This window comes from Artemia sp. Qi Xiang Cuo, chromosome 3 (assembly GCF_049724085.1).
Source record: "Artemia sp. Qi Xiang Cuo chromosome 3, ASM4972408v1, whole genome shotgun sequence".
NCBI lineage: Eukaryota > Metazoa > Arthropoda > Branchiopoda > Anostraca > Artemiidae > Artemia > Artemia sp. Qi Xiang Cuo.
The window spans coordinates 6,433,672-6,447,017 of record NC_142796.1 but is presented as its reverse complement, the minus strand read 5'-3'; the positions used below and the strand labels follow the sequence as shown (position 1 = coordinate 6,447,017).

Genomic DNA, 13,346 nt, shown 5'->3' with positions numbered 1-13,346 from the left:
CAGAACTACGCATCTATGTTGGATGCCTTCTGATAATGAGCCATGTTTGATACCCAAGAATTGAAAACTACTGGTCAAATAGCCTGAGGCTACCTCAGATTGCTGATTATATTTCTATCAAAAGGTTCAAAAAGGTCAGAGAATGTTTACATTTCACTACTCAACAAAGTAGCCCTGATGGTGACAAATACCACAAGATCCGCCCATTTTTGGAAATGTTGCGCAACTATTTCAAAGCTGCAGTGACCGACGAAGAATACAGTTCAATAGACGAGATGATGGTCGCCTTCAAGGGAAGAAGCAGCCTCAAGCAGTATATGGCATCTAAACCAACTAAGTGGGGTTTCAAAATTTGGGTTCAGGCTGAAGTCTCAGGATATGTGTATGATTTTGAGCCATATCAAGGCAGCGGTGCCAACCGCAACCCACCAGCGTACGAGTTAGGAGGAGACGTGGTTGTGAAACTCACTCGTGGCCTCGAAAACACAAACGCTAAAGTGTATTTCGACAACTTTTTTACCTCGGTATCTCTGGTGGAAGCATTAGCAAAGGAAAAGATTTATAGTGTTGGAACCCTTCGCGCAAATCGACTTGGAGATGCTGCACCTAAGCTAATAACAGAAGTCGAAATGAAAAAGAAATAGTGAGGAACCTCGTCGTTTGCTACGTTGGCTGAAGGAGTGACGGTTTTACGCTGGAAAGACAACAATCTCGTAAATGTTTGTTCATCCTTCGCTGGTTATGCTCCAACTGACAGTGCCCAGAGATGGTGCAGCACAGCGAAATCGAAAGTGGCGGTTGAAAGGCCATACGCAGTGGAGGAATATAATAAGTGTATGGGAGGCGTGGATTTGATGGATTCGCTGACTTCACTTTACAAAAACGACTTTCGAAACAAATGTTGGTACATGCGCCTTTTCCACCATTTTCTTGATGTTGCTGTTGTCAACGCTTGGATTCTCTACAGAAAAACCTGCCCTGTCGGCACACTTGATCTCCTCCATTTCAAACCGTCTGTTGCAGTAGCTATGACGAACAAAGGGATGGTGCGGATGAGGACAAGCCCTGGTCGGCCTTCAAAAATCGGCTTTGTCAAGAAAAGGACTGTCATTGCTTTCCCAAACGAGATCCGACTTGATGGTCTGAGTGGCCATTGGCCTGGCAAGTCCGACAAAAATAACGCTTCTCAATACCAGCACAAGAACTGCAAGGGTAAAACGAGATTCATCTGCAAAAAATAAAAAGTCGCATTGGGCCCCGAATGTTTCGAGAACTTTCAGTGTCGGATAAGCCTTTGGAAAGAGTGTTTTCTGGGCGGTGTCCCCGTATGCGGACGGTAGCATATTTTACCTTTTCATCCTTTTTTGTCAGTTTCTGAATACATATCTGAAATCTAAGTATTTTTCTACATAGGAAAGAACTTTGAACTGTCAGTTTATCTCAAAAATCGGAAATTGGCCCGCGAGAGGGTTAAAACTAAATTCTGCCTTAAAACTAAATCAAAAGGCACTGTTTGTATGTTGGCTGCTAATAAGACATCTCAGCAATATCTCAAGAACGACTCGGGGTATTAAGTTGAAACTTTCAGTGCTACTACTGTTACTACTTCATCTCTTACAATTTAACTCCATCAAAAGAGTGTAAGTTTACCCATGTTGACAAAATGCACAGAAAGAATTGTTAGGAAATGGTATGAAGTTTTATTTTTCAGGTTAACTAGAGGAGGTATAAAACTAAATTAAACAATACTATTTCTGCCAAGATTTTCAAAAAGGATGTATGTTATTAAAATTGTAGAAACAATTTCTCCAAAAAACAAAAATAGCAAGCCAAACTATTGATTTAAAAAACGGAAAAGATATCAACTATTATTTTCTTTTTCCATGAAAAGACTATATCAATAAAAAATGACCAGAAATTAATCTAAAAAACTTTTTCCACAAAACAATTACTTAAAGAAAAATATAGAGCTCTATTAAACCAAAAATGAGCAGCAATAAAGTTAAATAACCTTCCAAGCTTAGAACTACCACAAATCACCATCCCTATATGAAGCAACTCCAACTGCAAATTTTCGTTTTTGGGCCTTCCAACAGACATTATATTATATAATTAACTGTTGCGTTGGAAACCCAACAATCTTATATATCCTATGCATGACATCATATAAGAAAATACTTATATGATGCCATATATGATTATATAATGTACTAACATAGTACATGACGTCATTTGCAAAAACCAAATAGTTTTTCGTTTCAGGCTTTTAACAATTTTTTTCTGACTTCTGACCCATCTAGATCGTTTTTTTATGCGAGAACATCCCCAAGATACCAGTTTTCCCGAAAAAATATGGACATACATATATGGACGAAAAAATATGGACATACAACGGCTCCATATTTTTTCGAGAAAAATGGTATCGTGGGATATTCTCGCATTGAAAAAATGATCTAGAAAGGTCAGAAGTCTGATAAAATCGTTAAGAGCATTACTTTTGTTTTTACAAATGACGTCATGTAGTAAAAATTACAATGACGCTATGCACCTAAAAAAATTACAATGAAGTTATGTAAGTCATGGCATCAAGACATTTTATGACGTCATTCCTCTTATATAAGCTTTCATATTTACAAAATTCAGTTATATTTGTCGAACAAAATCATGACATCTCAACCGATACTGAAGGAACGCGTCGTAACTATAACTAAAACACACACTGCTCATAGTATTATGAAGTTTGATGGTAGCTTAAACATAGATTTTGATATGTGGCCAGATCTGAGTGTAAAAATGGAAAGAGAAAATGGAACTAAATTTAAAAAATACAAACCAGATGATCAGCCTTGGATTATGAAAGTTGGTAGTGGAAAAACTGCTAGAAAGTACAAGGGGATCCGATTAGGAGGTATCGCTGAGTGCGCATCCTACTACATACTGACTCCTGGCAAGAATAATAATTTTGAAGCACATCCAGTGAAGGAGTGGTATAATTTTATCCCTATTCAACGCAATCAAGCTTTGAATGAGGAGGAGGCAGACAAGCAAATGAGTAGGCGAGAAAAATGCATTGCAGCCAGGGTGAATAAAAAGACTACCGGTAAAACTGGAGAAAATTTAATGGATGAGGATGTACAGAAGAAAAAGACAAAAGGCAAAGCTCTGACATTTAATGAATCGGATATCGATGAGTCTGATGTTGAAGAAGAGGGTGAGGATTTTGAAGCAAGTGATGAAGAGACTAAGAAACCACAAAAAGGAAAAAAGAGGAAAGATTCGGGAAGTGAAGGAGAGGAGGACAAGGGAGATGGTGATAATGAGGGAGAAGAAGTAGGTTATGATTATACGTCATCTTCAGGCCAAGAAAGTGAGTCAGAAACAGAGGAGTTGGAGCTCAAAGGAGTTTGCGATGAAACTGGCTTAAAGGAGATGCTGACCTCCAAAGAAGATTCTGACGAAGAAAAGAAAAGTACTAAAGATGAAAGTGAAGAAGAGGAAGAAGATTCCAAAGAAAAAGTCAAAAAGAAAAAGGAAAAGAGGAAGAAACTTAAAGAAGAAGCCACGGATTCATCAACAACTGGTAGTGAAGATGAAGAGCAGCAAAAAAGAAAAGCAGAGAAGAAAGTAGCCAGAGCAGACGCACCGCTAAAAGTAAAAGAAGAATTAAAGGCAGAGTCAGAAACGCAACCTTCAGAAATGGCTAAACTAGAATCTAGAAAAAGGCCACATGAAGGCTATCAGTCACCATCAAAACATATTAAGACTGACGCTGGCATACCAGGCCCATCATCTAGTGGGCAATTTACTGAAGGTTTGAATAAGAGACTTTAAGAAGGTACCTTTCTTGAAAGCCGATGACTGCAGTAGACTTGCTTTCAGTATTTCGAAGGAAGACTCAAGGGAAAAGTAAGGAGGATCTAGCCGCTGCTATTAAAGAGCTTCTGAATAAAGTAGACCCCAAGAAGATGAAACATCAAAAGAAAATCTATTTTGCTTTAAAGTAACTGTGATGACCTTGAACAAAGAAAAATTTATTTGGCTGATGCATTATGAGGCCGTAACAAATTCTTTTTGTTGCGCCACTTTTGTAATAACTGAAAAGTTTGTGGTTTTTTAAATTCATGTTTTGAAGTTAAATAAATTATCGTTAATTTTCAAAAAAAGGTATTACGTCAGTAGTGGTTTAAGTGATTTATTTGTTCCAGATAAATTCAGCATTGGTACAGCGTTTAAACGTAAAATGGACAATCCTGACAAATGTGATCGCCTTAAAACCAAAAAATCTAAGCTTGACCGTTCTGACAGCAAAGAAACATAGTTACTACTGGTGAAAATCTCACGCTACACAAAAAGTCATTTTACAAAAAAAGATACAAGAACGGCAAAGATAGACATCGCAGGAGCAAACAAGCATCAACAGAGCAAGAATACGCATGTCCAACAGAAGACAAAGCAAAAATCAACGCGCCAATACAGGCGTGGTTGAAAACAGGAGTACGGTCAGGTTTGATAACACAGCCTCCTGCTTACACAAAGAAAAAGCTAAAACACCTAAGGCAAAGAAATTGTCACAGGAAACAACAAAGCCAATAAGACATAGCCCAGAATTGCTTCACATAGAGGAAAGAAAAGGATTGGATGTACCGAAGCAATCTTCAAAAACTACTCGGCCTAAAACCGCAGATAAACCTCAGAATCATTCGTTATTTCCTTCGAAAAAGAGGTCAAATACAGTCTAGATACCCTAAAAACGACTCCCAAAGCCAAAAAACCAAGAACTTTAACTCGAGTAAATGAACCTAGAAAAAGACATACTACTGAGATTCCAGTTGAAGAAGCTGAACCTCGAATAAATCGAGATGAGTGTGACAAAGAATCTTGTTCTCAATCTGAGAGTGAAAAAAATAACAGGGATCTTAGAGTGGAAGAAACTAGACCCAGGCGCCGCGGCCAATGAGGGAAGACTGGCGGTGTGGGGCCAAAACAGTGCGCCGCCGCCGCGCCACCGGTAAGATATCGGCGGTGCGCTCCCGGTAAGATGTCGGCGGCGCGCCGCCGGTGCGATCAATGTAGACCGCAAACATTAATGTTTTCAACATTCTTTTTCAAATCACAGCTTCAATTTACAACAGATTCGAGCCTATTCACGAGTTCAGAAATTCACAAGTCGCTGGCTGGAAACTGGTCTTCTTCGTTATTTATTAAGAGAAGTAGGATTCTGGTAGAAACGAAATGGCCGTGGCGTTTCAGAACACTTGCATAATACGAGTAGTTCAAGTGTCTATTAGCTATGTATTCTTAACATAAATAATTATCAAAATTAGTAGTTTTTTTTCATCGAGCATTACTGCATACAAAACTTTAAATACTGTATCACAAAATTCGTCAGTTATCTGGGTAAAAACTTTGAATATAACTTTGAACTTAGAAGCTTAATTTTTTCATACTGCCCTTTGCCTATATCTGTTTTGTCATCTTTAAATCAATTGAAATGGGCGACGTTTATATTGATTGTTTTTTTTTTGCTCTTTTGGATTCCTAAAAAGCCTTTTTGTATTAAAAAGTGGTTTTTAATAACAATTAAAAAAATACATTTTAAAGTTTTTTTTGGCTTCTTTATAGAATATATGTCATGTAGGCTAAGGCTGAACTGCTGCTTTTTTATTGCTTTTCGCTGCTCTTTTGGATATTATTCATTTTATGAATTATAAACTAATAAATACTTAATATCAGTCAAATTATAAACTACATCTAAAAGGAGTAAATTTATCAAATTGAAAAATACATGATGAACACTTCACGTGAGAACCCTTCAATTACAATGAAACAAAAAACACTTAATGGTTTATTCGGTTATGAAGAAAAATGAAGTGCCAGCTATTTTCTTAGGTAAAAAATGAAAAGCTCATCCGTTTTAAATGTAATTAAATGAAATATGCAGACAGTAGCTCCAGGAAGATGTTGAAATTTTCTTCCTAGTTCGTCACTTTTAATTCAAGCAAAATGTTAGGACACTTTGTATCAGTTATTGAGTTTAAGCTTTGATTTCCAAATGTTCAAAAGAATTACCAAATTTAAGAAAGTCAAATTTAAGAAAGGTAGCAATAAGTCACCTGCGGTCAAAATACCCAAAGACTCCTCTTTGATCCACACCCAGGCTCAAAGCTTCTGCTATGGTCATATCCATGGAAATCTCCGGAGCAAATAGCGACGAAGACCACACTGCCTTTCCATCATAAACAAATAAGTAGAACAACAGGGAATTTTTTATACAAGACAGTGAAACGCAACTTTAAATGAATATTTCGACCCTATATCCAAGGGCCGTCCTCAGCAAAACAGACGAAGAGAATAAAAACAATATAAAAGAAACTTACATTAAAATTCAATCATTAAAACTGAAAGATTTTTTTTTTTAATGTTTTAGAACAACCCTAATATCATTACTTCAAGGAAGTTCAACCAGGACTGGTACTCCAAACGAAATGGACAGAGAACAATTCATTCAGACGGAATTAAAATACTTACAGACAAGCTTTTAAAGCTAATCTTGCCTTCTTGGCAGCCAGCCTAGATGGTCTATTCGTAATAGGTTGAGTGGAGTTATTTACTGATTTTTTAATATAATTAGTTAAATCATTTTTAATTAAATTTGTGTATAGGGCATTAAGCGAATATTCCCCCAAATCCCTATTTAAAGGAGTATTACTATTTATTTTGATTTTACTTTCAATTGCCTCTCGAACAACCTGTTTTATGCCTAAATCATTGCTAATAAGGGAAGTTTCTTCAAAAAGCATTTTATGACTAGGTTTATAATATATGTGACTGCTTAAAGCAGAATCAAAGGAAATATTTGTACTAATGGAATTTAAAGCTTTAGTCATGTCATCTTTGTGTTGTTGCAGACGTTTTTCTAAATTTTGATGGGTTCTACCAACATAAAAATGGCCACAGTCACATGGTATTTGATAAAACCCTCTCTGGCGAGTAACTGGGGTTATATCTTTACCAGAATTTAAGAAATTCGTGATTCTAAAATTATTTGTAAATACGACATAAAAATTATTTTTGTGTGCAAACTTTTTTTAAACTTGTAGTGACTTTTGGAATATATGGAAGGTAAATTATATTTGAGGGCTTGACGGGAACTTCGCATTGTAATAGACCCTTAATTTTACGGGAGTGTCTTGCCAATCTTCGGCTAATAGTATTGTTAATAAAGACAATAGGATAACCGTTTCCAAAAAATATGTCTCTAATAAAATTTAGTTCATCTGTGATGTAAGATTCAGAGCAAATGTTTAGGGCACGATCGACAAGAGATGTAACAACACCTCTTTTAACTTGTGGGGGGTTATTGGATTTAAAATGTAGATATCTGTTATTTTATGTGGGTTTTCTGTAAATTGTAAAATCCAGTTTATCAATGTCACGAAAAATTAAAACATCCAGAAACGGTAATTTATTTGCATTTTCAATTTCTAAGGTAAGTTGTAAATTTCGGTCATATGTATTAGGGTGATCTAGAAAGCCCCTAAGTTCATATATATATATATATATATATATATATATATATATATATATATATATATATATATATATATATATATATATATATATATATATATATATATATATATATATATATATATATATATATATGTGTGTGTGTACAGTAATTTACTTGCTTCGTAGCATATTTGTAATATAAATTGTTCGTATATTATCACAACTGTAATAATTTATTATTACACTTAATGAAAATTACAATGATATAATTGTAATTATTTGCTTGTGAAATAAACAGATCATTATATTAATTGGTACTTGGGCATTAACTGGGCACCTACAAGGATACCAGTCATGGAAAACCCGTTTTTGACGGGTTGATTCAATAGACGGCTTCAGAGTAATGCAATCCATAGCGTGGTTTTCATTGCGTATACGATACTTAAACTGTTGTTTTTTGGGGTTTAGGGGGGGGGGACCTAGGTTAGGTTAGGTTACGTATTTAATATATGCAATGCTTTAAATTAAAGAAAATTAAACAAAAACAAAATGGCAATGGAAAAAAGAATTTATAATGGAATTGTTATTTTTCAAAATATAAAACACAGAAAGCTCTGCGCAATGTGACAGTGACAATCATTCATAATCGAAACTCCTTAAAACTTTTCAACTATCCAATTAATAGAATCAACATTTGAGTTTAAATGAAGTAAGAATTGTTTTCTAGGCTTTCTTTAGCTATCTGGTATTGTAGCTCCAACATGTCTATTCTATGTACCTTGTGTCGTATCCCAATTGTATTTCTTATCTGTCTAGGCTACTAGGCTTTATGCTTTTGCAAGACCAATCCCTGTTCTTGTAACATACGCTACAGGAGCTAAATGTCCATTCAAGTTCCTACTCAAAAATCCCCCCACTAAGTAACCATCCTCAAAAGTCTATTGAAACCAAGCTTCAGAGAAATTTCCAATTATTTCAAGGCTCATCATCCGGAAATCTGTACATACTCTGCATTATCTACTCAAGCAGCTCCTGCTAAAGAGCATTATTAATCCTTAGCCAACAGTTCCGACTCTCAAAAAGCTTCAGGACTTGTATGTGAATTTCAAAAGGCACCAAATATTATTACTACTAATAATTGAATTAATACTACTACTACGACTGTTATAAATACTAGTCTGGTTCTAACGGTACTAATGAAAATCTCATGGTTTTCCTCAATTCAAATATATCCATAAGATTCTCTTGTAGACCCTTTAGCGGGCTGCTTAGGAGCAACATGTGATCTGCATTAGAAATAAGACTGAGATCCGAGCCATCCAGGGAAATGTCCCTCAAATGAGTCTAAGAACAAAATAAATCGTAGAACTGAAAGTAATGGGGCTTAGAGCAGACCCTTTTCAAGTTCCCTTAAAAAGCTCAATGGGCTTAGGAAGCTTTGGCTTACGGTGTCCACCGAAAATCTTCTATCCCGTAACAACACAGATGTGTGCGTGGGGTAGCAACCATAAGAGACATCACAGTATCCCCAGTATCCCCTCAAAAATCCCCATCATATTAAAGTTATATCCATCTGTTTTGTATTCTTAGTTTTATTGGTCTACCTCCCGAGATTGTATAATTTTACCTTAAATTTAACATGTTCATCATTTCCCTATAAATATTATATGTTAATTTTATGCGAAAATTTTTAGTTGAAAATGGAATTTATGCTACTCAATTCTTTTCAATTGAAACATCATACAACAAAATAAATATTTATTCGTTGGATAACTGGTTTCGTGACGAACGTTCTTCGACAGTTATTGCACATCTCAACAGACTGGGATTCCCCAACTTTTTTCATTTTTGAATTCATATTAGACCATCAATATAATTTTCTTGCAGTAAATTTACACAAAACAATTTTCTTAAAAAAAGTCAAATACACTAGAAAACAATTTCCGAATATGTTTCAATAGGGCACATCCTATTTCCTAGATTTTCTTTGGTAGAAGAATTATTTCATAAACACTAGCAATTACTCAGACAAGAATACGCTCAGCATAAGAATGAAGTATGAATTGAACGCTTGGGAAATTTGGAGACAAAACCTTTCTTATGAATATATAACCTTTAAATTCCATGACAGCAAAACTTTCATAGAAGATATTATCAGAGAACACTTTTTGTAAGTTTAAATTTCAACCTTTTATTTAAACTATTTAGAGAAAAAAATTCTAGAAAAGGAGTTTTCAAAGAAAAGTAAACAACTATATCAAACTAAAGAAGAACAGAATTAATGTTTATTGACCTTTCTTAGTCACTAAAAAGATAATGGTTGAAAAAGATTGTGGAAAGGAGGTATATATATATATATATATATATATATATATATATATATATATATATATATATATATATATATATATATATATATATATATATATATATATATATATATATATATATATATATATATATATATATATATGCATGTATATACATATATTTATGTAGGAGTCTGAGGCATGAAAGGACACACGCTCCCCTCGTGTTGTGGAGGTGATTTTTTATTTTGGATTATATACATTATTTTGAAACTAAATGCACTAATTGAGCTCAATATCTCGAAATATTGAGGTGCAAAATTTAAATTCTGATTTAAAGAATTCATGTTCAGGGGGCGGTGGCCCTCCTCGCACTTAGATTAAGCCTGTGTAATCTATTAAAAACGAACATAATTCAAATAAAAAACAAGCTTGTTATCGTTAAGGTAAAGAGCAACATTAAAAGTTAAAACGAACAAAACTTGTTCCGTAAATGAGGGGGGATACCATTTTCTCAACCCCCGATCTTTACGCTAAAGTCTTTTACTAACTTAAAAATACGCTCTTATTCCAACTTAATGGCCCTTGTGTTTTAGCAGTCGATCTTAAAGGATTAAGACAAAAAGTTTTTATAATCAAAGATGACATAATATCTATCTATAAAAGTTTCTCACCTGCATTGATACAGAGCTATAAGAACCTCCGACTACTCCAATAACAGGTCCAGATTGACTCGTCTTCTGTTTTGGAGGCCAGCCATCTCTGCACTCAAATCCAGAAGTATCTAGGCTGTTTAATGAGGCTTTGACAAATTCTAATGATCTATTTAAGGCGTAGGTGTCTCTAGAACAGGTATCAAAAATTGCAGCACCTAGCACGATCCCTGGTATCATATCACGTTTATTAATCTCATCAATAGCAAAAAGCATAGCTTCTGCCCTTTGGAGTCCTCTATCGTAAACTTTTGTGCTGCAGTAGTTATTTTTCTCTCCCTTATCGTGAACAGGAAAAAGGCCACCTAGGATTACATCCCCAGGAAGTTTAATAGAAAGTGAATCAACGTAGAAAGCGAGAAAAGTGTACAAGAGGCTTTTCATCATCTTTGTCACTTTCTTATTGGTCAATCTCTTGCACTGTCTTTTACTTCATCCAATTCACTTGATGGATCACCCTAAGGGAATAAAAAAGTGGTTAGAAAGTGGTTGAAATCGGGGCTTTCTCTTTCTTATAGAAAGTCTGTGCTAATATTTACTTAAGTGGGAAGAACAAAGTAGATTTCGAAAGTAGAAAAAGTGAAAAGTGAGATGTGAAGAGGAGTCAATTCTTTTAAGACTTTTAATAACATGTTCGATGTCAATCCATCTTTTCTTTCTAGAAGTTACTGAGGACAATCTTCCGGAATATGAGAAACGTGACAATAATAAATATCAACCAGAAAAAGGACTAACCACGTGGAGTAAACAATTGTAAGTTCGTTCCACAATAGAATAATGTATTAATATACAAGGCGGCATTACATACTTAAGGCCATATTCAATGTAATTACCCATTAAAAAAAAAATTTAGGACATGTTTCATAATAAAAATTTTAAAATGTACTACCAAGAAGAAAAGAACAGAGAATATCAAATCATTTTTATACATAGGAAGTGGAGCGAGTCACTTACCCTCCCCCCCCTAACGCCCCTTGTTTGAAAATGGGTTTCTTATAATTAGACTGAGGGACTAATCTGAAGAAGGACTTCTGAAAAATATAGAAATTCATTTCCACACATGTTTTTCAATACAGATGCAGATTAAATTAAGAATTTTAAATATCAGCTTGCAAAAGAGAGTCAGTAGCATTGAGACCCGCAGTAAAACGGGCCAGCCTCTAATCACCGCTGTTCTAAAGAAGAAGTAGTGGGCATATTTAGAACATATACTTTGTACGAAAGAAGCCCACATCCCTCAGACAGTCTAAAATTGGAAACCAGACAGCAGAAGAACACGAGGTTGTCCAAAGAACACCTCGCGGCGAACTTTTGATCAGGATCTGAAGACGGCTAAGACCTCATTAGTGCGTGAATGGGAAGACGTCATCGCTACAGCACCACTTCGAGACGAGTGAAGAGGCTTGGCCAACGCCCTATGCGTCATTAATGGCTCTGGAGGAACCAAGGTCTAAGGTAAGGTCTCATCATTTCCTGAAAATTCCAACTTAGTAACCTCAGTCATTCTGGCAACTGCTTGACAACCTGTATGCACATAATGTGTTTTGATTTAATTCAACACTTCCCTCAACATTATCTGAAAGCTTCACATACCCTCTTTCCCAATAATAAATGCTATACGGAAACAATGGGTGAATTGCATAACTCACAGCCCTTGCCCTGAGGGCTGTAAGGGTGTTGGAGTTGACATCTTTCAACTATGCTGAACAAAATGGCTATTTCAAAATTTTTATTGGATGTGTTTGGGGACTTAATGGCCGTGGAAGGAGGGATGGTTGCCCTCCAACCACTGTTGACTCTTAAAAAGGGCCCTAGAACTTTCATTTTACAGTCGAATGAACTGCTTCAGAAGTTTTTACAAAAACAGCTTCTAAACAAAGTGCCTTGGGGAAAAGAAAAAAAAATACACTACGCTCACATCGCTCTTTACTTAAGCAGCCCAATTTCACTGCCTAATATCAACTATGGAGCTATATTTAGATTTTAAGGATCAGGTTGACGGGGGTGGAGTGCCCCTCGTCATATTTAGGGTAACCCTGGGTACGCTATTAACGAGCATAAATTAAATCGAAAACAAGTTCTTTTTTCAAATGAAAGTAAAGTGCGTCATTAAGACCTAAGCAAAAATTATTCCGTATACCCAGTGGGCTGTCCCCTCTTCTTTCTTCCGCTCTTTATGCAAAAATTGGACTTTGTGTTCTATTCTTTAAGAATCACTGCTCAAACGCCAGGGCCGTTGAAGATGAATAAAACGCCTTTTTAAAGCACCATAATAGTTTAGCGCAAAGTTGAGTGATTGCGGAGGTGGCAACCCCTCTCAAATACAAAATAGTTTCTGTTTGTCTTAGATTTTAATGTCACTCCTTACTTTCATTTGAAAATTATGTTATTTTATTTTATTAACACTAAAAACGCGATGAAATTTATCCTATATATGAGAGGTCTACCACCCTCATCTTTGCTCTAAGGTTTGTCTACTAATGTAATGAAAACGTTTTGGAATGAAACAAACTAGTATACACAATTAACTAGTATAGGTCTTAATTCAGCCCTGTCATTATCATAGTACTGGCACCTACTTCTGCCAAAATCATAGGCAGCGCGATAGCGCTGCCTAAGTAAAGAACGATGTGGGCAAAATGTGTTTTTTTTTCTCCATACCCGGGCACTTCGTATTGAAGGAGTTGTCGTAGAAGCTTCAAAAAGGGCTCATTCAATTGGAAATTGGAGTGGTTAGTGCCCTTTTAATAGTCAAAAGTGATTGGAAGGAATCTACCCCCCCCCCCCAACGCCCATCATTCCCCCAAACACA

The 13,346-nt window shown here is 35.6% G+C and overlaps 1 protein-coding gene and 1 pseudogene across 1 annotated transcript in view; one reads left to right on the top strand and one right to left on the bottom strand.

Moving 5' to 3' along the window:
• Nucleotides 1-13,346, bottom strand: part of LOC148953700 (metabotropic glutamate receptor-like) — a 265,383-nt gene that overhangs the window by 197,449 nt on the left and 54,588 nt on the right. Inside the window, 1 exon segment of the mRNA XM_089085810.1 lies at nucleotides 10,496-10,992. Coding sequence (XP_088941936.1) covers nucleotides 10,496-10,921 — 426 coding nt within the window. The 5' untranslated portion in view covers nucleotides 10,922-10,992.
• Nucleotides 2,665-4,004, top strand: LOC148953702 (uncharacterized; annotated as a pseudogene).